Genomic DNA, 27,816 nt, shown 5'->3' with positions numbered 1-27,816 from the left:
GACAGTAGCTGCCCATTGCAACATTGCTAATTTTTATACTTTATTACCAAAAACAGCTTCATAAGTGACATCCATTCATCTTGAAAACAGTATGGAACAAGAAAATATGTTTTGCTTCATTAAACTAACAGTCAAGAATCTGGATAAGTTCTGTATTGTGGACTGCCCTCTCACATCACCTTGCCCAGATTTCATGCAGATTCAAGCTTTATCTTTCCTGGGAATAATCAATTATTAATATTTTAACCAGCAGTAACCCTTATCAACAAAGATCCAGTCAAGCCCCTGTTTAAGCAGTGCATCTTTAGGATGCTAACGCAGCAAAGTAATGTAAGGGAAGATAATTTGTTTTTAATTAACCCTGATGTGTGATATAGCGTGATGGCATCTTTGGTTTTGTGCCTGAAAGTGCAAGTATTGATTTTCCACTTTTGGAACTCATGGAGGGATTTGAAAACAAGAATGAGAATTTTAAAATTGAGGTGTTGCTTTATGAGGAACCAGTTTAGTTCAGCAAACGCAGGGTGATAGAAGATCGGTGCAGTCAGCAGAGTTTTTGATTACCGCATGTTTATGGAGAGTAGAATGTGGGAAACTAGCCAGGAATGTACTGGAGTACTAGAAATAACAAAGGTATGAATGAGAATTTTAGCAACAGATGAACTGAGGCACAGACAATGTTACAGAAATGGAAATAGTTGCTTTTGATGATGTCACAAATATGAGGACGAAAGTTTATCTCAGTGTCAAATTAACATCATGTTGGTTTAATCTCTCACTGCTGCCAGGGAGAGGGATGGAGTTGGCCGGCAGGGAATGATGTTTGAAGCTTGACTGAAGAATAGCTTCAGATTTGCCAATATTTAATTGGAGGAAATTTCTGCATACCCAGTACTGGATGTTGTAAATAGTAGGGTTCAAGTTCAAGATGGTGAGGTAAGATTTGAGCAATATGCGGTAACCAACATTGTGCTTTCAGGTGATATTGCTGAGGGATAGCATGTAGATGAAAATTAAGAGGGAGCAAATCATGTGAAAGCTAAAAGTGAAGCCACTGCAATTGATTCCTGGCTATGATTAGATAGCTAAGAATGGAACTAGGGAAGAGCATTCTGAACCAGCTGGACGAAAGTAGGGAAGTGTTGGAGTTGGATGGAATTAACAGTATTCTTCCTTGAATTGGCAGTAATGGACATACCTATCAGTTGTATAATTGTACAACCATACCCTCAGATCAGAGCAAAAACAAAACCTCCAGCCCCACCACAGCATGATGCTAACCTGTGCAGGGGACGCTGGCCGTGTTCCTCTTCCTTGGGGGCTACACTCACCTTTACGTCCCCGGGGAGATCCCTATGATGGGGTTGCGTCTGTGCCAGATTTGAAAACATGCCCAGGGTGGAATATATGGATGAGGGGTGTGTTTAATTATATGTAAATGTATTACAATCAGGTCCACGCCCTGAAAAATGCTGCAGAAGGCCGCAAACCTAATTTTAATGCATTACCATATCATTAGCGAGTGCTCGCTCCAGGACACACACCCCATTCCCCCCCACCCCCACCCATGCTTCCCTGGTACCAGCGGGATTCTCATGATTTTATCACCGGCACCAACACTTTGAGAAAGTACTGGATAATTCCACACTATGTATAAATCTAAGATTCTCAGCAGTGAAAAAGACAAGAAGTTTCTTGAAAGCTTATGCCTAAGATGTAATTTAATATCAGTTTGGTGAGCAGAATTTTACTATATGCTCTAATATTTGTTCTGATCGCAGTATCTTAGTAACTTCTTTTTTTAGATCCTGTATGAATAACAGTGGATAAGTATTCAGATTTTAAACAAAAGCAAGACGCTAGTTAGTTATGCTGGATGTAGAAAATAATTTAAACATTTCCGCATACATCCAAGCAGCAGAGAGAAAATACTATTATTGTGATTTCAGCTAAGAACACTACTACTGACACAAGTTGCTTTCTGTTGAAAAATATGAATAATTTAAATTATGCATCCTAAATAAGATGGAAAATTAGTTCTGCATTGCTCAATCCTTGGGTAGTTAGGAATTCTACATCAAAATGAAAGTTTTAAAAAACTTTTTTGAATGAGAAAGATCAACATTTTTTAAAAATTGGAGACTTTTTTGAATAATGTTTTTCTTAGTATTTTAATCAAAATGTGGTAGTTACTAGGAATAGTTTAATTTTGCTGGTAATTAGACAGTTCCTGGAATATGATTTCTAGTTTAAATATATATTTTATGATTCTACCTTCCAAAGTGAATCAGCAATTGAAATGAAAGATATGGGAGGCAGTGGTCTAGTGGTATTATCACTGGATTATTGATCCAGGAACTCAGTTCATGTCCTGGGGACCTGGGTTTGAATCCCACCATGCCAAATGGTGGAATTTGAATTCAATAATAAAAAAATCTGGAATTAAGAACCTACTAATGACTGTGAAACCATTGTCGAAAAAACTCATCTAGTTTATTAATGTCCTTTAGGGAAGGAAATCTGCTGTCCTTACCTGATCTGGCCTACATGTGACCCCAGAGTCATAGTAATGTGGTTGACTCTCAACTGCCCTCCATGGGCAAACTAGGGATGGACAATAAATGCTGGCTAGGTGGTGATGCCCATGTCCCATGAGTGAATTAAAAAGAAGTGTAGCATTATCAAGCATGTGACAAGCGAACATGTTTTTGGTTGGTTTGTATAGTTGATCATGCTGATGTTTACAGCATCACACCAATTTAAATATGTTTCTCCTTAACTCTGGTTCAGAGTTTCAAGAATTGGAAAAAAAATCATTCACTGCTTAAGATTTAACTGAAAATTGCTACAAATATTGCCATTTTATCATTAGTTGCATTGTTAAAACAAATCACACAAATTCTTCTCATGTTGTACACATCTAAAACTCCCATTTCCAAAGCACATATAAAAGCTTAGGGCTGAGCTTAAATACATCTTCACACTAAATTGCAAAAGTAATTCATCAATGAAACTGTTTAAAATCAAGCAATGTGTACCAACTGATTTGTGGATTCCACAATTAAGAAAGTTATTGCTGCACCAAAAAAGGAGTAATACAACCATGCGCCACCTATTTGGTGGCGGAAAAGAAGCTATTGCTGTGGCTATCATTGAGCAGTTAAAGGTGGAACCAAGGGATGTTAGAGGACAGTAATTAACTGTGCCAAAAGCTGCAGTGGTACAGGAAGGAATGTGCATCACACATATCAAGGATATCATTTTTTTGTTTATTTCTTCATGGGATGTGAGTATTGTTGGCAAGGCCAGCATTTGTTGCTCATTCCTTTTTGCTCTGATGGTGGTACGATTATAAGATATAGGAGCAAAATTTGGCCCAACGAGTAGGCTTCATCAGTCAATCATGCTCAACCCCATTCTCCTGCCTTTTCCCTGTAACCTTTGATCTCTTCATCAGTTGTTCTGTGTGGGTTTCCTCTGGGTGCTCTGGTTTCCTTCCACGCTCCAAACATATGCAGGTTAGGTTGATTGGCCGAGCTAAATTGCCCCTTGGTGTCAGGGGGTGAGCAGGGTAAATAAGTGGAGTTATGGTGATAAGGCCTGGGTGGGATTGTGGTCAGCACAGACTCAATAGGCCAAATGGCCTGTAGTGTCAGAATTCTGTGTTTCTAAGAACCTATCTATTTCCAACTTAAATACACTCAGTGACCTGGCCGCCATAGCCTTCTGTGGCAATGAATTTCATAGATTCATCTTTCTCTGGCTGAAGAAATTCTTCCTTATCCTAAACACTCCTCAAGCTTTTCATTCATAAGAACATAAGAAGAAACATAAGAAATAGGAGCAGGAGTAGGCCATCTAGCCCTTCGAGCCTGCCCCGCCATTCAATAAGATCATGGCTGATCTGAAGTGGATCAGTTCCACTTTCCCGCTTTCTCCCCATAACCCTTAATTCCCTTGTCTGTCAAAAACCTATCTACCCGTGACTTAAATACATTTAGCGAGGTAGCCTCCACCACTTCAACGGGCAGAGAATTCCAGAGATTCACCACCCTTTGAGTGAAGAAGTTCCTCCTCAACTCCGTTCTAAACTGCCCCCCCCCACCCCACCTTGAGGCTGTGCCCTCTAGTCCTGCTGTCCTTTCTGAGTGGGAAGAATCTCTCTACCTCTACCCTATCCATCCATTTCATTATCTTATACGTCTCTATAAGATCCCCCCCATCCTTTTAAACTCCAACGAGTACAGACCCAGTCTATGCAGTCTCTCTTCATAGTCTAATTCCCAGGATCATTCTCTGGACCGTCCCCAAAGCCAGCACATCCTTCCTTAGATCCGGGGTCCAAAATTGCTCACAATATTCTAAATATGTTCTGACCAGAGCCTTATAGAACCTCAGCAGTACATCCCTGCTTTTGTATTCTAATCCTCTTGAAGTGAATGCTAACATTCCCTTTACCTTCCTGGTCAACGTGCAAGTTAACCATAAGGGAATTCTGAACCAGGATTCTTGAGCCTCTTTGCGTTTCCGATTTCTAAATTCTTTCGCCATTTAGAAAATAGTCTACGCCTCTATTCTTCCAAAGTGCATTACTTCACACTTTCCCAGGTTGTATTTCATCTGCCACCTCCTTGCCCATTCTCCTATCCTGCCCAAGTCCTTCTGCAGCCTATCCGCCTCTTCGATACTACCTGTCCTTCCACCTATTTTTATACCATCTGCAAACTTACTCACAGTGCCCTCAGTTTCTTTATCTAGATCTTTGTAAGCATTTGAACCGCTTCAGTTCATCTGATGTTGCACTGTAAAGAAAGGGATTGCAGAATTTTGACCTAGGCTGGAATTTTACTGTCCTGCCTGCCCCGAGAATTGGAGCGGGCAAGGGGTGGAGAATGGGAAGGTCCATTGACCTCGGGTGGGACTTTACAGTTTCAGGATGAGTAAGTCTGTAAAATCGTGCCCCTAGTCATAGTGAAGGGATATCTACATAGTTCTAAGCCAGAGTGGTATGTGGCTTGGAGGGAAACTTGCAGATGGTGTGTTGCCATGCGTCTGTTGTTCTTGTCTTTCTATATGGTAAAGTGGCTTGATTAGAAAATTTCAATGCTTTTGCAAAGGCAGAAACCCAATTGAATGGATTTAGGAGGTCACTTTTAAGGACTTGAAGAGGAAAATTAGGTTGCCTGCAATAGTTTGCAAGGACAAAAGAGTTGAGCATGAGTATGTCGCAGTCGGGTAATGCGTTTAAAAATGATGGGGAAAACACAACTTGTTAACTTGCGTTGGCCCCAGCAGGGAGATTTGGTGGCCTGCAGTTTGTGGGAGAGGTGTCATGGAAGTAGGAGATAAGTTTCATGAACAAGATGATTGGAAGAGCTGTCTGAGGGGAGATAGAAAGAAATCTGGAGAAGCCACAACCTCAGAACTAGAGTTGTTAGAGCATGTGGGATGTTTGGCAAAAGATTGTGGCCAAGGAAAATGCAGAGAAGTAACAAAGGTAGTTGAACAATGACCTTATAGTCTTGGTAATGAGGAAGTCCATGAAGTTCTCACACATGTAATACAATTGGATTGGCTCGTGATCCGCCTTTGTATATTTTCATACCTAAAAAATTAAATTATTTCTAATTCGATAAAGGATGCTGAATTTGAGAACGTAAAATGCTGGAAAACATAACAGACCCTTTGTCATAAAGAAAAGGTGGGTTTCCCTCTCCTTCCCAATATTAAACACCCAAGAGTTTTTTTTAATGTCTGAATATCCCTCAATAGAAAGATGAACTATTTCATTAACATCCTTAAATTGTGTGTGGCATGGTGGCAAAGTGGTTAGCACCAGGGACCCGGGTTCGATTTCCAGCTTGGGTCACCGTCTATGTGGACTCTGTATATTCTCCCTGTGTCTGAGTGGGCTTCCTCTGGGTGCACTAGTTTCCTCCCACAGTCCAGAGATGTGCTGGTTAGGTGAATTGGCCATGCCAAATTCTCCCTCAGTGTACCTGAGCAAGCGCTGGAGTGTGGTGACTAGGGGATTTTCACAATAACTTCATTGCAGTGTTAATGTAAGACTACTTGTGATTAATAAATAAACTTTAATTTTAATTTGGGCACTCACTATATAATTGGGAGTATATTTTGGAGATACCCAGCAGTGAAACTGTGGTTAAAAAAGGGTGCTAGTTCCACAGTGCCACTTCCATTATATCTGTGGGCTGCAGGTAACAGGGATGGTCCCCCTCTCAGGCCTCTCTTTACCCCTGCCCGATCATTGATCTCTGACCTTCCAGCCGTGAATTTCAATGTCCCACACTGCTGTATCTGATCTTCTCTATTCTTGATTGGGGACTGTCCTACTGCCACTCATTCTTCCCCTTGGCAGCTGGCTAGGCTGTTACTTTGGGTGGCTGCCAGATGGGAAATGGATGCATTTATGCAATGGTGTTTGCCAGGACGTACGGTTCCCTTTTTCAGCCTCTCCATAAATATCTGTGCCCTTTTGTCAAAATACACTTCTGATGAAAGGATCTGCCAACTCAGAAACCTACCTTTGTGTTCAGTACATTATTTCAGATTTACAACATTTGACGTCTGTATTCCTATTGTCTACAGAGCTAAAAAAACAAGGTTTGAAATTTTAAATTATGTCATTTTATTTTGCTCCTGGGCTATCACTGTTAGCTGCAAAATGTATGGAGTCTGCCTATAAGCAGATCAATGCTAGGTGGTGTACAGTTGTTTCTTGAAGGTTTTGTTTTGATTTTCCTTTTTAACACTTTTTTTAAAATGAAACATGTCATAATTTCCATTGTAGTATTGTCTACCCAATCATCTAGTTATTTTTAACATCTAGTAATGAGTATAGGTTTTTAAATTGCAGTTTTCCAAATCAATATTGATTAATCCAATGCAGAAGCATCTGCAACATGTAGGTAAAGATTTTTTTCTTGTTATTGTGTCATCATGGCATTATATTTCATTGGTTTAGTGTTCACAAGCAATTGATTTTCTACTTTCTGGTATGCCATAATTGGATTACTAACCATAAAATCCAGGTGCCTGGAAGTTTTATATAGGCTAAGTGTTGAATGAATCTGGATCTGTTCTGGAGGGAGAAAAAACTTTGGTGTAAGATCCTTGTTGCTTACCTTACCGTCTATCACTGAACATCTATGCTATAATTTCCTTTCTCATTCATCGTTTATTCTTGGGATTTTTTATTTTCCTGAATTCTTGGATGCATTTCTATGTATCTCCGCTACTTCCACTTCAAGCTAGGTGTTTCGTTCTAATATCTTGCACTCCAGGAGGTTTCTAGGGTAACGTGCTGGTTCTACAACCTGTGACCAATCCTGTTCAAACATGCTGAATATCTTCACGCCAATTCTAAACCTCCTAGGGTTGTAATTGCACCTCAGTGTGAAACGTAGTATTCAAACTTAGTTTTGATCGCTTTATTGTTTGTAAGATATTTTTCTTCACTTATTATTAATTTCATTACATTAATTTCAAGCTGCCTGGGAAAAGATTTCACCAAAGCTTTTAACGCAGCAACTCTTACAGTTCAGAGGTCAATCTCCATAGTGTGTTGCACTAACCAGAAAGGATCCCTGATTTGATAAATTAACTACTTGAGCCCCAGAAAAAAATTTGTCTGGTTCCTTGCTGATTACAATCTAAGTAACTCTGCTGAGGATGAAGGCAGGTTATTATTTGTCATACTGATAGCATACTAGTACTCATTGTCAAAGCTCACACAAGAATTGTAGTCATATGGATGATGTACGAAAAGGTGACCACAATCCTTAATACTATAACCCAGTTGCCTTTAAAAGGGAGGGGAAGAATTGAGAAAAGAAAGTTTTTAAAAACCTTTCTATCGCAACTTGCATATGTAAATATGAGCTCAAAAATCTGCAAATGTGAATGATTCTCATTTCTCAATGTTGTATACTTCATTCTGAACAAAGGAACAGATTTCTATCCTTTCCACAGGGTTGAAATGGTGGTCAACAAAGTCGCAAACAGCATTGTGTGTAACTGACCATTCTGATCTGATAGACCCTCAACTCTACTTTCACAACTTATCCCCATAACCCTTGATTCCCTTACTGATTAGAAATCTGGCCACAGTCTTAAACATAATGACTCAGTCTCTACAGTCCTTTGCAGTAAATAATTTTACAGATGCACTATCCTCCGAGAGAAGAAATTCTTCCTCATCTGTCTTAAACGAGTAACCCCTTACTCTGAAATTATGCCCTCTGATCCTAGATGCTCCCCAAATGGATAACAACCTCTCAGCATCTACCCTGGCTAGCCCCCTAAGAATATACATGCCTCAGTAAGGACTGTACTAATTCTTCTATACACCAAAGTGTACAAGCCCAGTCTACACAACATTTCCTCCCTAAGAAAACCCCCTACACCCGGGATCAATCTAGAATCATAGAATCTTACAGTGCAGAAGGAGGCCATTCAGCCTATCGGATCTGCACCAACCACAATCCTACCCAGGCCCTATCCCCATAACCCATGCATGTATCCTAGCTAGTACCCCTGACACTAAGGGCAATTTAGATGGCCAATCCATCTAACCAGCACATCTTTGGACTTTGGGAGGAAACCAGAGCAGCCAGAGGAAACCCATGCAGACACAGGGAGAACATGCGAACTCGACACAGTGACCAAAGCCAGGAATTGAACCCAAGTCACTGGTGCTGAGGCAGCAATGCCTCATGAACCATCCCTGGACTGTCTCCAATGCCAGAATATCTTTCCTCAGATAATGGGACCAAAACTGTTCACGATATTTCAGGTGTGGTTTCACTAGTGTCTTGTATAACTTGAGCAATATTTCCCTATTTTTATACTTCATTCCATTTGAATTAAAGGCCTCATTTCCTATTACCTACTGAATTTGTGTGCTGGCTTTTTGTGATGTATGCAGGAGGACCCCCAAATCCTTCTGTGCTGCAGTTTTCTGCAGTCTTTCTCCATTGAAATAATATTCAACTCCTTTATTCTTCCTACCAAAGGGCATAACTTCACATTTTCCTACATTATGTGTCAAGTTTCTGCTCTCTTGCCTCCCCTGTCTGTATCTCTGTATGGATGCTGTGTCATTCTCACCACTTATTTTCCCATTCATTTTTGTCATCCGCAAATGTGGCAATAGTACATTCACTTCCCCTGTCCAAGTCATTAATATATGTTGTAAATAATTGTGGTCCCAGCATTGATCGGTGACACTCCACTAGATTTGGTATTTATTTTGGTATTTGGTAGTAGGTAAAAGATACCTCTGAGACCAATTGTGAATCAAAGTACAGCAAGTTTATGCAAAAGCTTTTGGGAGATACACCTGGTACCTAACAGCAGTTCCCCAGGCTTTTCTCCGAACATAAATTAAGAGCGCATATTTATACCCCTCAGTCACATACACATCTTCTCATTCTCAGCAGGTTCCCAGGCTGTGGCTTGTCCTCTGTTGTGGGAACATAGCTGCCTCGGCATTTCTTCATGGTTAACTCAAGGCCGCAATTGTCGGTGGTGTGATTAGCTCTTAGCTAACATGCAGGCCGGCAAAACAAGTTAAAAGTTAACAGGGCCAGTATAACAATTTTATGTTCGTAGGTTGTATAGCATACAACATGTTGATACATGACACATAAGCAGTACGTAACGAATATGTGAATATATTTATGACATGGAAGCTTCGCTATGTTAGGCAGAAGTCCATAATGTTAAAGACACAAACATAGATACAAGCTGCATTTCTAAATGGACTATCATAAACTTATGTACAACAGCAAGGATAGCTGCAGTCTTATTGTCTGGGACACACGAAAACAAGTCTTACATCTATTTGGGATACATGAAAACAGGTCGAAAACAAGTTTTACAATAATTTTTTACCAATATCCAAGTATTACAAAGTTCATTAACCCATTTCCTACTGCAGTCATCCTGAAAATGCCCTTTTATTCCCAACTCTATTAGTTAGCCAATTCTCTGTCCATGCTACTATACTATCCCGCACCATGGGCTCTTATTAAGTAGGTACTTTTGTGATATGATACCTTGGAATACTTTCTGGAAATCCAAGTACATTGCATCTTGTTCCCTTTTATCTATCCTGCTCCTTACCACCTTATAGACTTGTACTATCGTCTGACATGATTTCCCCTTCATGAAGCCATGCTGACCCTGCTTGATTATATTATGCATTTCTAAATGGTCTGATGTTATATCCTTTATAATGGACTCTTAACATTTTTTTAACGACAGTTGTTAAGCTAACTGGACTATAATTATGTTCTTTTGTCTCCTTTTTTTGAATATCGGTGTTATATTGGCAGCTTGCCAATCCTCTGGGACTTTTTCAAAATTTAAGGATTCTTGGAAAATTGCTACCAGTGCATCCGACGCTTCTTTAGCTCTTCCCTTAATGTTCATCAGGTCAAGAGAACTTGTTAGCTTTAGCCCCATTAGCTTTCTCAGTACTTTTTCTCCAGTGATAGTTATTGTATTTATTTTCTCCTCCCCTTTTTGCCCCTTGATTATTTAGTCATTTTAGAATAGTTTCTTTCACTGAAGACTAGTGCAAAGTATTTAACTATTCTGCCATTTCTTGGTTCCCCATTATTATTTTCCCAGTCTTGTTCTTCAGGGGCCTATGTTCACTCTGGCCTTTGTCTTGTTTTTCTCATATTTAAAGAAGGTCTTACTGTCTTTGTTTTATGCCATTTCCCTGTTTACACTCATAGTTTATCTTGTCCCTCTTATTTGTTGGTTATCTTTTGTTGATTTTTAAAACTTCCTGGTTTACCTCTTAAAATCTTTGTCGTATTTTATGGTTTTGCTTTCAGTTTAATGCTATCCTTAACTCCCTTGGTTAACCAAGGTTGATTTATCCCTTTCCTAGAATCCTTCTTGTGGACTGGTATAAACCTTTGAACTGTTTTCATAAATGTCTGCTTTGTTGATCAGCTTTCTTTCTGCTAAACTTCTTTCCCAACCCACTCTAGCCAACTGCACCCTTGTTCCTTTATAATTTACCCTTATTTAAGTTCAGCATACTTGTTTCTGATTCCAATCTCTCGCTCAATCTGAATGCTAAATTCTACCATGTTACAGTCACTGTTTCTTAGAGGAGCTTTTACTCTGAGACTGTTTACTAAATCTGCCTTATTACACATGAACAGGTGAAAAATAGCCTCATCCCTGATCGGATCCCAACATGTTGTCCTCGGAAACTGTCCTGAATACATTCTATGAATCCTTCCTCATTGCTACCTCTGCCAATTTGATTTTTCCAATCCACATAAAGATTAAAGTCACCCATGATTAATTCACTGCCTTTCTAAATTTAGGTGTTACATGAATAGAGGTTGAAAATTTTCAGCTCATCACGCTGACAGGATCTTCTGGTCCTATTGATGGTGCACTTCTGCTTTTCACAGTGGCGAGAGTTGCCACGAAACATGTGGCGTGTTGCAGAGTAAGTCTCACCCCATCTTTGCCAAATCAAAATTGGAATTGGATTCAAATCACCAGTTTTTCCTTCACCATGTGAACAAAGCCTTTCTCAACCCTCTCTTCCTTTTCTCTTTAAATCTGTTATAATTCAGGTCAGAAACTCCAAAGTGTTTTATAAAGTCCACCTGGACCATAAGTTTTGCAGTTTGAATTTGGCTAGAGTAAGCATGAAATGTTTCACTTAAGGTGTGACTCAAATGACCCATGAGGGAGCTTTGAACAAACAATTTATTTAAGATTACGGTTAACATGTAGAAAGAAAGTTAGCTATAACTTTTATCAATTACAACAAAAAACAACCATGATATTGTTTAAACCTTGACAGTTAAATATCATTCCAGCCAAACAAATCCTATAATCTAAACCCTTGCCACAGGTTTAGCACAGAAAATATAGTTGCTCACATAATGTGGAACTTAGTCCTTTGGATGCTGCAGTTCTCTTGATACACACAGACAAGTTTAAAGTCAGAACAGCTTCCCAAAACGCCAGCGAAAGTGTGAGACTCTAGTTACTAGCTAGCAAGCCATCAAGAGCAGAATTTTCACTCCTGGAAGGCAAGAAACCTTGCTTTCAGTTAGCTAACAATTTATAATACCAAGGAGAGAGAGAGAAACGCAGCTTTTCAATCTGATGTCCAAAGACCTTCTAACTTAAAAAAAAGCTAAAACTGAAAGTGAAGGAACTACTGAGACCTGACCAGTCAATTATTCCTCCCCCAAACAATGCAGGGTCATAAAAAAATCCCAGAAAGTACCTGAGGCCCCAAATAAAAATAAACAAAACCCCATTTAAACATTGAAGCAGTAAGAAAAGGAATTCTAACAGACAGCTGGGCAACAATGAAAAACAAGCAAAGCTACTTATAACTGCATTTAAAAATGATTTCAAAAAACAATTCTTAAAGGCACACAAACGTCCCAAGCTTCTGATCCAAGCTTAAGTTGTATTTCTGATTCAAGTTTTTGCTTTTCTCCATCCCTTTCCAATTCAAATGGCTCCATCTGAAATTGCATTTTATTATTTTAGGTGTGTTTTATCTAGTTTAGCCTCTTCCACTTCCAAATGCTGTGCTAAAATATCAACCATTTCTTTTGTTAACATCTGCTATCAACACCAACCATTAACTCTCCTGTTACTTCTATTAACCTAACCTTGGTTAATTATTGTAAATTACTCAGGGATAAGTCTTCCTCTCCAGAAAAACCTTAGCAATTAACAACACCATTCTGATTCTCTCTAAGTAGAATAAAATTCACCATGAAATCTTGTTGGCTTAAACCTTAACCAAGTATATCAACATACCTGTTCCAGTTGACGGATGCAGAAGCCAAAATCACCAGTTCTGTTATGATCCTGTTAAGGGCCATCAAAGATTTAAGAAGAAATTTGAACACCCAGCAATTAATTGACAAAAGAATACTGCAAGATTTCACTTTCCTTTGACAAAACCAAACTTTTTGTATGTCAAAAATAATTGAACAAAGTAAGTACTCTTAACACTATGGTAAACTCAGTTTGACTTTCAGTCCTCTTTCTCTTTGTCTAACCCTCCCGCCATTCCACCCCACCCACCCCCAAGAGTTCCTTTATCGTAAGAAACCTTTAAGGTTCTTTCACTTTTCCTGGGTCCAGCTCAAAAGACATATCACCAGTCTCCAAAAATCACTTTGATTTCTCTTCACTGTTTCAACTATTCACCAGATTACATGATTTAATGGGGCTCCATCCATTAGCTCCGTTAGCTTTAGGCTAGGCAATTGTCCTTTTTTTTAAGCAGTCTCATGATCCTGGATTCTACAGCTCAACACATGTCACCTGTGCAATGGTTTGAAACATCAGAAATTACTCTTGGTGTGCGTATATAGGGCATAATCAGCAGCCAAAACTGATTGATGCAGCTAACAGATTGTCAGCTTTGGGTCTCATGTAGCTTATAGATCCTTGAAAGTGCAAAGGTAAAGCAAGGCCTCAACCTAAAACAGAGTAAATGTTAGATCTATTGTTTATGATGTGGCCTGCAGTTGGGAGCCAATATTTAGCATAAGGCAAAGTTGGTGAGGGGGGAAACGACTAAACTCAGATACAAGCTCAGAACAGTAAAGCTCACTAAGCACCACCCTTCTTGGCAACCTGACACATCTAGCCTGTTCCCAGATAAAATGCAAATTAACTACCTTTTAATTCCAATACTTCCTTTAAGTCTGGGAAACTACATTGATAACTTATCCTTAACTGAAAGAATTGCAAATATCGTATCTCCAGCTCTTTAGCTAAGTGAGCCTATCTGCCATTCATGATCTTGTCTTTCTAACTGTTAGACACTTTAGTCAGTGTGATCTGACCTTTTAAGTGTAATAAACTCCAAGCTTGTTAAGGATGCTTCAGGGTTATCTTCAGCAGTTAAAACTTTAATGTCCAATAATCTAAAACACGCATTATGAACTAGATATTCATTATATTACTTATAGTGATTTATCTTGCATTTGAATGAATATGTTTTCCAGTTGATTCACCTGAAGTCAAAATGTGCAGGTGGATTATTGTCACATCACTGAAATCCAATAGGTTCCAGATAGATTCAAAATAGAGGCCAGAAGCCTTGGTTTTTTCCTTAGCATCTTCCTGCAATAACTTGCCTATGATGTAATACTTTCCCACTCTCAGAATTACCTTTCTGTATGTTCAAAATCCTCCCCTTGAAACATGTCATTCATTCTGCAACTTAACCTGCTCATTTTCTTCCTCGTGCCCCATGTTGAAACTTAGTATTCCATTCCTTCTGAATTGTAAAGTGCTATGTGACATCTTTCGGCATGTGAATACAATTGTTTAAGTTCAAGTCACTGTCTTATCATCTTGGGTATATATAATTTGATGGAACCCGAGTCCAGGATGCCATGCTAGCAATTTGAAATGCTTAGTTTTTAAAGAAAGCTGAATGTTGGTTGTGAGACTACATATTCCAATCCTATCAGAATTTTGTGGCTTAAACCAGAAACCAAGAGGTTTCAGTATCTTCCCTTTGATGTCTCAATATTCCTTTAAAATGTAATTTTTAATCAATTCTCACTTGGAATATCTGTATGAGAAAGTATGTTGGAAAGGGAGGTGTTTAGTAGATGAATTGAAAGGCCAGAGTTTTTCCACTCAGTTACTGTAGCATTTTGTGGATCAGTCCGAGGAGCTTTATTGACCATAAGAGGATACAGTATTAAGGTTTAACTTGGTTAAAAAGCAGGGTTTTTTCATCATTGTGAAATCTGATGAGATGTATACAAAAACAATTTGAAAGTTGTAAAGGCTATTCTTCACAAGCTTCAGTTTACCTGTGAAGCTCCCATTGTATACTTACAACAATTCCTGGGATATCTTGTTTGTGAGGATATGAAACCCCAAACCCCAATATGAAATGCAAAAACATATTAATTTGTGTGTGAATGTCTACCTGTATGTAAATGGTATATCAGAGAATATACTGTGGGCAGCACAGTGGTTACCATTTCTGCCTCTCAGCTCCAGGGACCCAGGTTCAATTCCGGCCTTGGGTTACTGTCCATGTGGAGTTTGCATGTTCTCCCTGTGTCTGCATGGGATTCCTCTAGGTGCTGCCATAGTCCAAAGATGTGCAAACTCAGTGAATTGGTCATGCTAAATTGCCCCTTGGTATCAGGAGGATTAGCAGGGTAAATACATGGGGTTACAGCGATAGGGTCTGTGTGGGATTGTTGCTGGTGCAGGTTCGATGGGCCGAGTGGCCTCTTTCTGCGCTATAGGGATTCTACGAATGCTGTATATATTTTCAGAACTCTCATTTACAGTGACCAAATCAACTAAAATGCATTATGTGAATTTCTTCAATTCCATAGTTGTGTGTATTTTGAGGAAAACTGGAAATTAGTGGTCTTCAGTACTTTGAAGCAATTGTTTAATTCTGTAGAAACTATAATTCTTTAAAGCTAGGCAAGTTGAGAGTGCTTGGATGGTTACAATGGAAAATAGCATTGCGAGTTAGGGATAGAAGTCTTGCAATGGGAGAGTTTAAAAATTATTTCGTGGGATGTGCATGTTGATGGCAACACTGGCATTTGTTGCTCATCCCCATTTGCCCTTGAATTGAATGGCTTGCTAGGCCATGGCAGAGGGCAGTTAAGAGTAAACCATATTGCTGTGGATCTGGAGGCACATGTAGGTTGGACCAGATAAGGATGGTAGATTTCCTTCTCCAAAGGACGTTAGTCAATTTGATGGGTTTTTGCAACATTTGATGATGACTTCATCTTCATGATCATTATTACTGAGATTAAGTTCATACTTCAGATCTTGTGAACTGAATTCAAATTCCACCAGCTGCTGTGGTGAGATTTGGTCCATCTACCCAGAGCATTAGGCTAGGCCTCTAAATTGTTGATATTGATATTATGTCACCACCTGCCCATAGTGTTGGGGAGGCTCGTAGCATGTAAGCACAGTAGTATGGGATAAGCAAGATCTGGTGCGAGTATATGGAGAGTCCTGGAATATGATAGACCTGAAAGACAGTGCTCTGGATGTGAAGGCACAGCAAGGATGATGTCAGTCTATGGTAACACTGAGAAGTAGTTCCTAGTTGGCTTGGAATAATGGGAGGAGTTTTCAAACTTACTGACTAAAGGTGCTTTGGATATAGATGCTCAGCATGAAGGTGCAGTTGAACAGAAAGTGTAGTTGCTCAGGGCCTAAGATCCAGTAATAATGTGAATGTCAATAAGAACAACTAGTGAATGGGAAGGAAGAAAGTTTTGGGCATCCAAGGTGATTAGTGGATAGATTTTCTTTTTCCCAGAAATGTGGAAAAGAAATCTCCACAGTGACGTTGGGGAAATGAAATTATTTACACTTGAGGCTTGAAATTTTGAAAACTAAACTGATTTACCATGTTAGTGATAGATTTAAGTGTCAGCCATGACTCAGTTGCTAGCACAGAGTCGTGTTCAAGTCCAACCCACAAATTGAGCGCAAAAATCAAATCTGACACTCCAGTGTAACAGTGAGGGGATCCTGCCCTATTGGTAGTGCAGTCTTTCAGATGTTGAGCAGAGTCCCATCTGTCCTCTCAAGTGGACATAAAAGATCCCATGGCATTATTTTCAAGAGCAGGGGAGTTATTCCTTGTATTCTGGGCAATAATTCTCCCTAAGTTGAAGAAAAAGAAAGATTAGGCAGTCATTATTACATTGTTATTTGAGAGAGCTTGTTGTATGCAAATTGACTGCCACCTTTCCCGTATTGCAACAGTAACCACACTTCAAAAATACTTCATTGACTGCTAAAGCACTTTGAGACATCTAGTGGTCGTAAAAGATGCTACATAAAACGATTTTTCATATATTGCTAGTTTACCCGCACCCCCCGCCCCCCGTGACATTGCACAGAGATGATGGCAAGTGCAAGTTTGATCTCAAGTGGTCTTGAAAGTTGTAAATGGAGGAGAGGGGTTAGGAAAAACAGCAGGAGTAAAGGAAAAGGAGATGTACTGGAGAGTTAGGAGGAGAAAGGGGCATGGAAGTTAAGGTGAAGACAATGATTGTGGTCCATCTAGATTACTTAGTGAAGGGGATGGGTCGTAATTCTCGCGTGCTTAATTATTGACTGCTTAGTTGGATGGTCTCCACAATTTCCTGTTTATTTAAGATTGCCAGTGTTTCAGGGTTGTTGTGGAGTCTACAAGAATGGGTATGATTGGTGACCAGTGGCAGGATTGAGATCAAAATGGTTAGAGGCAGGAGGTCATGAGATAACTCAGGGATGACATCCAACCAGAGCAAACACTGAAGTGGGAAGCCGGGAATTGATTGAGTCTTTGATTATGATGATTAGAGTGGCCAGTCCTTAAATGTCTTTTCAGTGAGCTTTGGCTCCCATTTTTCAACAGTTTGCTTAACTGTTTGCTTGTTGGAAGATTTGTATTGACCCACCTCCCCATCCAGTGAGAGGGATGCATAATCCAGTAGCCCACGTTGATGAAGGGAATCTTCAGTCTTTGAAAATTTAGATTTAATATTTAGATGAACCTGTTTAAAGAAACATTGTATTCCTGAAACTTGTTTGATATTCACTATGAAGAAATGGTGTCCAACTTCTAAGGTAGAGATCACCTGTCAAAAATCTAGTTTTCTTCCTAAATTCTTAATTAACTGCTCAACCTGTGGAAAAATGCATGCAATTTCTTTGAATTCAGGACTGTAACTTTTTATGATTCTGTACATACAGATGACAACTGATTGCCTTGGCAACCCTATGATCCCTGACTGTCAATTTGCCTGAAATAAATTTGACACTTTGACAAGCCTAGTGTGTGTAAAGGCATAAAATTCACCAACTTAAAATTGATAAAATGGATACAGTCGCATTGCAAGTTAATTTGTATTGTCAACTTGGCTATCATATTTTACTCGTGCTTTGTGAGTAGCTTGAAGCTACAAATTAAAAAGAAAAAGTGTGATAACACTGAATTATATGGTGGAATATTTCATTGGACCACAACCAGCACATGAGGTTAGGCAACACTTTTATTACAGTTTCAATATTAATTTGTTAAAAATGTCATGTAATTTATGCCTTATTTCAAAACATGTTTTAATTGTTACATCTAGTTTTAAAGCTGAATTTATGATGTCAAGAGACATCAAAGAATTGCTCAAAGCACTGGTCTATCTTTAAAAGATTGTTGCCCACACTCCATTCCCTTTGTTCTTCTCAATGTTTTTGGCGACTCTTGTCCTCTGGTCCTAAATTTCACCACGTTTAATACCTATTTTAAAATAGTTTCTGTTATGGAGTGTTATTATGCATCTTCTGATTTAAATCCATTGCTGATGTCATCATTCAGTGCTGTTGACATCATGAGTTGTTGCTATTTCTACCTGTGAATATTCTCAGTTTAACTGATTTTTTTTCTGTTACTATCGTTTCGATGTTTAACTAGCTGCTCCTGATATTGAATCCATATTTTAATTTTCATTATTTTTGTATATTAAAGAGGATTAACTTTCACAACATATTTCATCTCCCTTTTTGTGGTCAAGTTACCATGTCTTCCTAGATCTTGCAATCCTTGGGTGGCATCCTGAACTTAAACATTTAGTTATTTTCAGAGTTAGTTGCTACATGCTTGTAACTTTGAAAAGGTTTTATTTGTTGTTTCAAAAACATCAAACTCCTCATTAGAATGTTGCTAAAAATTAAATGTGACTCTTATCTTCAGCCTTTGGGATTTTTTTTAAATGCTGTCTATCTTCAGCCATTCAAACACCAATTTGTCAACTTGTTTAAGAATACTTCTCAGTTTTTCTTAGTTTAAGCATGGACAAAAGAGCTGAATGCCAGAGGTTAGGGTGAGACCCTGTTGCCATCATACTTTTGAATGGACATATTTTATATTAAGTTAATCTTTCTCTACACCCTGGCTATGACTAATATGACATTCTGTACCATCTTCTCCTGTATGTACTCTATGAATGGTAGGTTTTGTCTATATAGCACTCAAGAAACCATACTTTTCACTGTATGTCAATACATGTGACAATAATAAATCAAATCAAATCAGTTACTGCTCTTGACATCAGGGCAGCATTTGATCAAATATTGCATCAAGGAGCTCTAACAAAACTGGAGTTAATGGGAATGGGGGGAACCCCCTACTGTTTGGAGTCACACCTGACACAAAGCAAGATGATTGTGGTGATTGGCGATCAATTATATCAGTTCTAGGACATCACAGCAGGAATTCCTCAGGGTAGTATCCTAGGTCCAACTTTCTTTAGCTGCGTCATCAATTACTTTCCTTCCATCATAAGGTCAGAAGTGAGGATGTTCGCTGATGACTGCACAGTGTTCAGCATCATTTGCAGCTCCTAAGATATTGAAGCAGTCCATGTCCAAATGCAATAGGATCTAACAATATCCTGGCTTGGGCTGACAAGTGGCAAGTAACATTTGTGGCACAGGCAATGACCATCTCCAACAAGTGAGGATCCAACCATCGCTCCTGGACATTCAATGACATTACCATCATTGAATCCCCCACTATCAACATCCTGGGGGTTACCATTGCCTAGAAACTGAGCTGGACTAGCGATATAAATACTGTGGCTGAAGAGCAGGTCAAAGATTAGGAATGTGCAGCGGGTAACTGACCTCTTGACCAACTCGTCCCACTCGTCCTCCCCCCAAGCCCATCCATCATCTGTAATACGCTAGTTAGGAGTGTAATGGAATATTCTCCATTTGCCTGGAGTGCAACTTCAACACTACTGAAGAAGCTTGACATCATCCAGAACAAAGCAGCTCGATTGATTGCTACCCCTTTTGCGGACATTCAATCCCTCCACCACCGAAAACTTTGGCAGCTCTGTATACCATCTACAAGACGCGCTGCAGGAACTCGCCAAGGCTTCTTAGGTAGCATCGCCCAAACCGATGATCTCCACCGTCCAAAAGCACAAGAACAGCAGATACCTGGGAACACCAACACCTGGAGGTTTCCCTCCAACTCACTCAACATCCTGACTTGGAAATATATCACTGCCCCTTCACCGCTGGGTCAAAATCCTACAACTCCCTCCCTACTAGCACTGTGAGTGTACCTACACCTCAGGGACTGCAGTGGTTCAAGAAAGCAGCTCATCACTACCTTTTCAACGAGATTTAAGGATGGGCAATAAATACTTGTCGAGCTAGCAATGTCCACATCCCGTTAAAAGAAAACCAGTCCCCTTCTCTTGAGAATCTTAGTTCCTGTAGAAAATAGATAAAATCTAAAAGTGTATGCCTATAAAAGCAAACCTTTAAACTTGGTTAAAATGAATTCATAGTTCCTAATTATTTTTTTCTCAAAACTTTGTGCTACTGCACCATTTTCTGACATGAGCTTCATTTATCAAAACAGCATACTAGGAATTGCTTTTGTGTTCTGCAGATGTGCATATAATCAGTGATTGTTCAAAAGTAGCAGTGCTAGGTTATTTAAAATGCTGAAACTAGGAGGATTGGGTTAACAGCCAGAAAAATTGCTGAAGCTTTTTGCAGTATTCCTCACAGCTTCCCGTGTGTCAAATGGAGTGATGAGAAAAGCATGAACTGAAATTCTAACTGATTTTTCAACAGTTGAGTCTGTGCCATCCATACATTAGTGCTATGGACAGACTTTGTCTCATTAAATAAAAGGCTGGTGATCAAAATATTATTAGAAATAAATTGCAGACTTTTGAATAAGGTTTGTGCTGTAGCTTTTCAATGTTTGATAATATATCAATTCATTCTTATCAAGTTTGGCAAGTCCTTTAATTCGGACAAGATTTTCCATTTATTTGCAATTGTTTGAGCTGATGATGAGTGTTGTTAACTCACCTGCTTCTGTTAGTCATCTGGTTTCGGCCAAATAAATGAAAAATAGTTATCAATAATATTATCTATTTACTAATTAGAAATTAATTAGCTAGTAAATGGAGTGGTCATTCTAAGTCATCAGAATTTTTAAAATAAAGCTCATTCACAATGTTGGTGCAGGTGACACAGATTGCACACTATTTGTTATAAAAACTATTGTTATTTTGTATTTGAAAATAGAAACAACCTAACCATTTACTATCTTTTATAAGAATTTCATAGAAATGACCCTCAAACTGAAGCTCTTCTTAAACTTTTAAAATGGCAAACCTAGTCGTATGTATTTCATTTTCATTCCTTTCCTTCACCTTAAAATCTAAATATATCGCTGTGCCCTAGCATTAATGGCGATTGGTTTAATCAGTTGTTCATCTGCAAGAGCATGCCAGCCTATTGTTGGTGTTAATGATGTAAATGATAGACAGTTCATGCTTTGCTGCTTACTGTTCTATTTCTAGGCATCCTACTATTACTACTCCCCAAATCCAATTTCCCAACCTATTGTATGAATGGCCTATTTATTACTGCCGAGCAAATGAGACTCGAGAAGTGGGAGAAAATCAAATCTAATTATTGCATATTGATTGTCTTCAAATTCATATCTTCTATTAAATTCTCTTTATTCTTTCTCTGTGTTCATCCACAATAGATTCTCCAAAAAAGAAGAAACGGTCAGAGATCCTGGATGAAATTATGGATGATATGGAGAAAGAAGACTAGATCGCTGTTTATCTATTTGATTGTAAGTACTTTCTTCTGCATTTTCACTCCCTATTGCTATATTGCAAACACAGTTTAGAGAATTTTATTTTAAAGAAATTTCCCCCATGTGTGTAGAGAGCATATCCCATGGAGCTGAAGAAAAGGATTAACCCTTTGAAGCTAAAATTATGTTTTTTTACTATATCATGTGCATCAGATTTTATTGACAAATGGAAAATAAATTCTGGTTACTTTAATGGAAGAGCTGCAGAATTTGGTCAAGAGAAGGTAATTAATTTACAACTGAGGAAGAAACTAAAATTGTCCTTTTAACAGCTTTTAGAATATGCTTGTCATCTAAATTAGACAAAACATTGTCCTGGGACTTGATTGAACAGGGCAACAACTAATTAAATTGATGTATTGTGAAATTAATAGTGCAAGGACTAAGAAGGAAGTGTAAATTATAGTGAGTAAATTGAGCATTAAACTGGACATGGAAAATGGAGAAATAATTGAGAGAGACAAAAACCTGCAAAAGAAAAGGTAAAAATGTTTTAAATTTTCATTTGAGAGTTAAAAGATCTCCAATGTCAATTAAAAGCTATAGGAATAAGACTTCACAATTGTATCAGCCAATTTTCAATACCAAAGAGTTTTTTGGCAGAGATTAACAATTGAAATGAAATGAAAGCAGTCAAAGTCAGAGGACAGTGAGCTGCTGTCTCACTTCCTGAGAGTGGGATCTGACAGGTGGTGATTTAACCTGAAGGCTACCACACCTCAGGCCAGGGCAAGGTTGAGAAAGCTGAATAACCTCAGCTGATGCGGGAATTGATCCCATGCTTTTGGCATTGTCTGCATCACAAGCCAGCCAACTGAGTTCACTGATGCCCATATTGTTGAAAGGATATTTTGATTGGGTTGAGCAAAGTGTAACTTTATGTGGTGAGTTTAGTTTGTGTATTTTGTGTAAATATGACAACTTTGCAAAATGATGAGCCAGACATGTAAGAGCGATTTATGAAGCTAGCGACTAAGTGACACACCTTGGACAATTCTTTTCTTCTTGTTTAATCATGCATCTATTCCTTCAACGTTGCTGTACTATTTGGAGGAAGAAATAGCTAGTGCCATTACATTCACCATTATTTTGACGTGAAAATCTGGATAATTATAGAACCCCTACAAGTGCAGAAGGAGGCCTTTCAGCCAATCAATTCTGCGCTGACCACAAATTCACCGAAGCCCTATCCTCTTAATCCCTATTTACCCTTGCTAGTCCCCCTGACACTAAGGGGCAATTTAGCATGGCCAATTAACCTTACCCACACGTCTTTGGACTGTGGGAAGAAACCGAAACACCGGAGAATACCCAAGCAGACATGGGGAGGAACATGCAATGATAAACCTTTAGATATCTTGCATTTTTGAAAAACAGAGGTCAAATTGAGTTTCAAGAAAAACCTTTGACTGCTTAAAGGAAATTGAAAGAATGAATGAGAATAACTATGTTCAAGAAGTAAAATTTTTGTTATGTGGTTGACCCAGGCAAGTATATGACTGAAATCCAGTGTTGAATGTAATGTTGTCTGCAACGTTACTTCTTGTGGACTGAACAAAAGTTTACACATATCCAATCTAATAAAAAATTGCCTCTTCTATCAAGTGAATTTCATTATTTTTGAAATGTTAGAGAATTATCTGTCTAGAAAATACATTTGCTGAAAACAGCATTAAATGCATATCAAGTTAAGCATTGTATGATAAAACATAGTTGTGTATCTCCATCTACCACCCATTTTGTACGTATTTCTTGCTTTTTTTAATCATATTTTTCCGAAGACAAACTCTGGAGTCCATTTGAAATCTACAGGTGCTGGTAATTTAAAGGTGTCTGGCATTGTGTTCAACGTCAGTGACCTGGCAAGATTACCGTTGAGATATTTGTTTCATGCTTCTTCAATTTTAGGCTTCATGTATTTTTAAGTATTTGAATGTGACTGCCAGTGTACACTAATGTAATGATTTTTCGGTTTTCAGCTGGATTTACCTCTGGAAAACATATGTTTGATTTTTTTCACTGTGATTTGCATAATCTGTAACTTGACGGTTTATAATATGAGGATTTCATGCATTGAATTCTGATTACATACTTCTGTTTAAGTAAATTCAGGTCATCTGTAGAAAAATAATTCAAATGAAAGTATAATGCTTGCTTGTATTCAGAACTTACTGAGGATTTCTGTTTGCATAATATATGCCCGCTATCCACCCCAAATCATTATAAATGCGTTGATCAGTTTACCTTGCTTGCTCAAGAGTTCATGTTCTCACTTCTTCTCTTTAAATGTGCAATGTTTTATCTATGTTAGGGGTTGAGAAAAGAAAAAAAAAATTGGTTTGCACACGTAGGTTCACACAAACACACAGGTTTTATTGAAACTCTGTTCTTTGGTCCACAAAATATAAAACTGAAAGTAAAACAGCAGTCTGAGCACGTACCCTAATGACATCACCATCAAATCATGTGATCAGCCCTTTAAAGCAGTCTGCAATTCTTTAAAATATATAATATCCCTTCTCTTCTGTGGTCATGACAACAAATTACAATGCATAGGACAATAATCACTCTAGGCATAGCCTTCTGCATCATAGAAACTAAAAGCAGGAGTAAACCATTCAGCCCTTCGAGCATCATTAATTATTATGTGCAGTCAATAAAAAAGTGGATCAGGAGGACATCCATTCTCTTTGGTTTTGTATGACATTGTGGCTGTCCTTGATCCTAGAAGTATAATTTGGAACTTCAGTAGACACGTCTCTCTGAACTAATTCTGGATCATTCTCACTCAGTATAGTAGCTTAGACACAATCATCAAGCAACTCGGGTTCAACTAAGTCTTCTGTAGTGGTCACCAAACTGGTTCATGTTCGGTTTAAACTGTGTAAGGATTTGGACCTGTTTTTGCTAAAACTATGACTGGTACCCATTTCTCACTCATGGTGTAATTATACGCTAACACGATGGCACAGTTGTTAGCACTGCTGCCTCACAGCACCAGGGACCTGCGTTCGATTCCCGGCTTGCATCACATCTGTGCGGAGTTTGCAACTTCTCCCCGTGTCTGTGTGGGTTTCCTCTGGGTGTTCCGGTTTTCTGCCACAGTTCAAAAGATGTGCTGGTTGGGTGTATTGGCCATGCTAAATTCTCCCTCGGTGGATCCAAACAGGCATCAGAGTGTGGCGACTAGGGGATTTTCACAGCAACTTCATTGCAGTATTAATGTAAGCCTACTTGTGACTAATAAATAACCTTGATCTCCTTGTTGAGATGAACGTTGTTTTGCCCTCATTTCTTGTCTAGTAACTTGGGATTGTTGTTGACGCTCAACTATTTCTGAAGATTTTGAGGTAATACCAAATCAAACATAGTTCTCAACTTTCTTTTAAAGAGTAATAATGCAAGTGAATTTTGAATAGTCACGAGTGATGTTTCTGTAAGATACCAAAAAGCTATTCACACGATAATGAACCTTGCTCTTGTGAAACCTGTAAAGAATGTTTCAAAGATTGTACAAATCATTCAGCTTCTTCATTGTTGATGCATGATAAGAGGGGCGTTTTATATGCTGAATACCATTTACTTTGAGGTAGCCCTCAAACTCTTGTGAAGTAAACTGTGAATCATTATCGCTAATAATCTGCTCTGATTTAGCAAATCTTGAAAAAATGTTCATCAAGTTTTTGATGGTACATTCAGTCGCAATAGATCTCATGATAACTTCTGGCCATTTTGAGTGTGCATCAATTAGGACCAAGACTGTAAGATTGCAACTGTACAGGGTACTGGTGAGGCCGCAGCTGGAGTACTGTGTGCAGTTTTGGTCGCCGCACTTATGCAAGGATATTTTGGGCTTGGAAGGAGTGCAGAGGAGGTTTACTAGGCTGATACCGGAGTTGAGGGGGTTGAACTATGAGGAGAGGCTGAATAAACTAGGCTTGTACTCCTTAGAGTTTAGAAGAATGAGGGGAAATCTCATTGAGACATATAAGATGATGAATGGGATGGATAGGATAGAGGTGGAGAGACTCTTCCCACTCAGAAAGGACAGTAGGACTAGAGGGCACAGCCTCAAGATAAAGGGGGGGGGGGGCGGTTTAGAATGGAGTTGAGGAGGAACTTCTTCACTCAAAGGGTGGTGAATCTCTGGAATTCTCTGCCCGTTGAAGTGGTGGAGGCTGCCTCGCTAAATATATTTAAGACACGGGTTGATAGGTTTTTGATAGGCAAGGGGATTAAGGGTTATGGGGAGAGGGTGGGAAGGTGGAACTGAGCCACGACAGATCAGCCATGATCTTATTGAATGGCGGGGCAGGCTCGAAGGGCTAGATGGCCTACTCCTGCTCCTATTTCTTATGTTCTTATTTCTTATGTAACCATCAAATGGTTCCCGCAAAATCTATATATAATCGCTGCCATGTATTTTATGCCATTCCCAAGAATTTAAAGGAGACAACAATAGTGCATTTCTTATTTGTACAGGAAATTGACACTGTCCTACTTTTTCTTCAATCTGAGCATCTAGACCTGGCCACCAAAAATAACTGCATTCCTTCATCCGAACTATACCATAATATCCTTCATGTAGTTGTTCAAGAACTTTTCCATTTTTGTCAGAGGAATGATCAGTTGGATTCTCCACAGTAGACACCTACCTTGGATGGTCAACTCAAGCTTTGTTGACACTTGTGGTTTCAAATCAATTCATATCCATCATTTTCCCTGTCATGTATTCATTTCTGATATGTCTCTGAACTTGAGAAGCTGTCACAGGCAAATGAATTATTAACTGGACATGAAGAGTATTAGTACAACTAGTTAGTGGTATCTGCTCAGTAGGTAAAGATAAGCATGACTACGCATCAACATTAGCATGACACTCTGATTGACAATACTTTATATCATAAGAATGTGCAGGTAACATCAGTGACCATCTTTGAATTTGGCTCACAGCTAACAACGGTATGCCTTCATATGGCCCAAAAATAGTAAAAGCTCAATAATGTGAAATGACAACCAAATAATGATACTTTTGTACATGAAAAGTTGTACTCAATGCTGCTTTTTCTAGCTGAACTTAATTAGATTCAGCATTAATCCAAGTGCACAAAGCAAAAGCTGTTGGTTGTTCTCCCCAAGGCATAGTATGTGAAAGCATTGCCCTACTCCATAAGGTGAAGGGTGGCAAGCAAGCAATAATGGTAGCTGTAGATTAAAATGAACCTATATATCAGACTTCTGCAAAGCATCTTTGACATCCTTGTATGTTTTCTCACAGTTTATTGTGCAATCCCATCACTGTTTCACACACAGTAACTTATGCAATAGTTTCAGTAATGTAGCCAAGCTAGGAACAAATTTGCCATTATGAATTAATCCTAGAAAGGACCTCATTGCTGTCACATTTGTTGGATATGGTTTTTGTAAAATAGCATCCATCTTGGGTGCTTTCTGTAGGTCTTTACTATAAATAAAATGACCCAAATATTGGACTTGCGTCTGGAAAAAGTTTTGAATTTCTTGATATGCCGACCACATGCTTGAAGATGTTCAGATGTTGCTTTTAAATTATTCTTATTCACTGGACCCTATGTTTGGAATGTCATCCGGGTAACTTTGTACAGGAGCGAGGTCATTTAAAATCTGTTCCATTGATCTTTGGATTAGAGCTGGTGCAGATGTTATTCCAAAAGGCAATCTTTTATAACAAAAATTACCTTTATGATTAACGACGGTAAGCAATGGTTGTGAATCAGTGGCTATGTGCATTGGTAAGTACCCTTGTGAAAGATCAATCTCGCTGAATTTCTGCCCACGTGATAACCCAGCAAACAAATCTTCAATGCGTGGAAGTAGATATTGATCAGCACACAGCACTGGATTTATGGTTGCTTTAAAATCACCAGAGATATGAACTAAGCCATCTGGTTTCATTGCAGATACGATGAAGGTAACCCAGTCACTCATTGTAACTGGCTCTATCACACTAGTGTTAACAAGTTGTAGTAGTTCTTCGACCTTGGGACGAATTGCACATGGCACCAATCTTGCTTTAAAACTTTTTGATTGACTATTAGGCTTTA

The 27,816-nt window shown here is 38.8% G+C and overlaps 1 protein-coding gene across 3 annotated transcripts in view; it reads left to right on the top strand.

Moving 5' to 3' along the window:
* rbm19 (RNA binding motif protein 19) overlaps positions 1-27,816 on the top strand; it is a 249,000-nt gene that overhangs the window by 155,909 nt on the left and 65,275 nt on the right. For all 3 annotated transcript variants that reach the window (XM_080208402.1, XM_080208404.1, XM_080208405.1), the window contains exon 24: positions 21,617-21,709. In XM_080208402.1, the coding sequence (XP_080064528.1) occupies positions 21,617-21,687 (71 nt within the window). In that variant the 3' untranslated portion in view covers positions 21,688-21,709. The remainder of the gene's footprint in view (positions 1-21,616; positions 21,710-27,816) is intronic.

The sequence above is a fragment of the Carcharhinus amblyrhynchos genome, chromosome 20 (genome assembly GCF_965287045.1).
Source record: "Carcharhinus amblyrhynchos chromosome 20, sCarAmb.v2.hapA, whole genome shotgun sequence".
NCBI classification, from domain to species: domain Eukaryota; kingdom Metazoa; phylum Chordata; class Chondrichthyes; order Carcharhiniformes; family Carcharhinidae; genus Carcharhinus; species Carcharhinus amblyrhynchos.
Note: the sequence above shows the minus strand (reverse complement) of the source record. Positions and strands in the feature narration are given on the sequence as shown.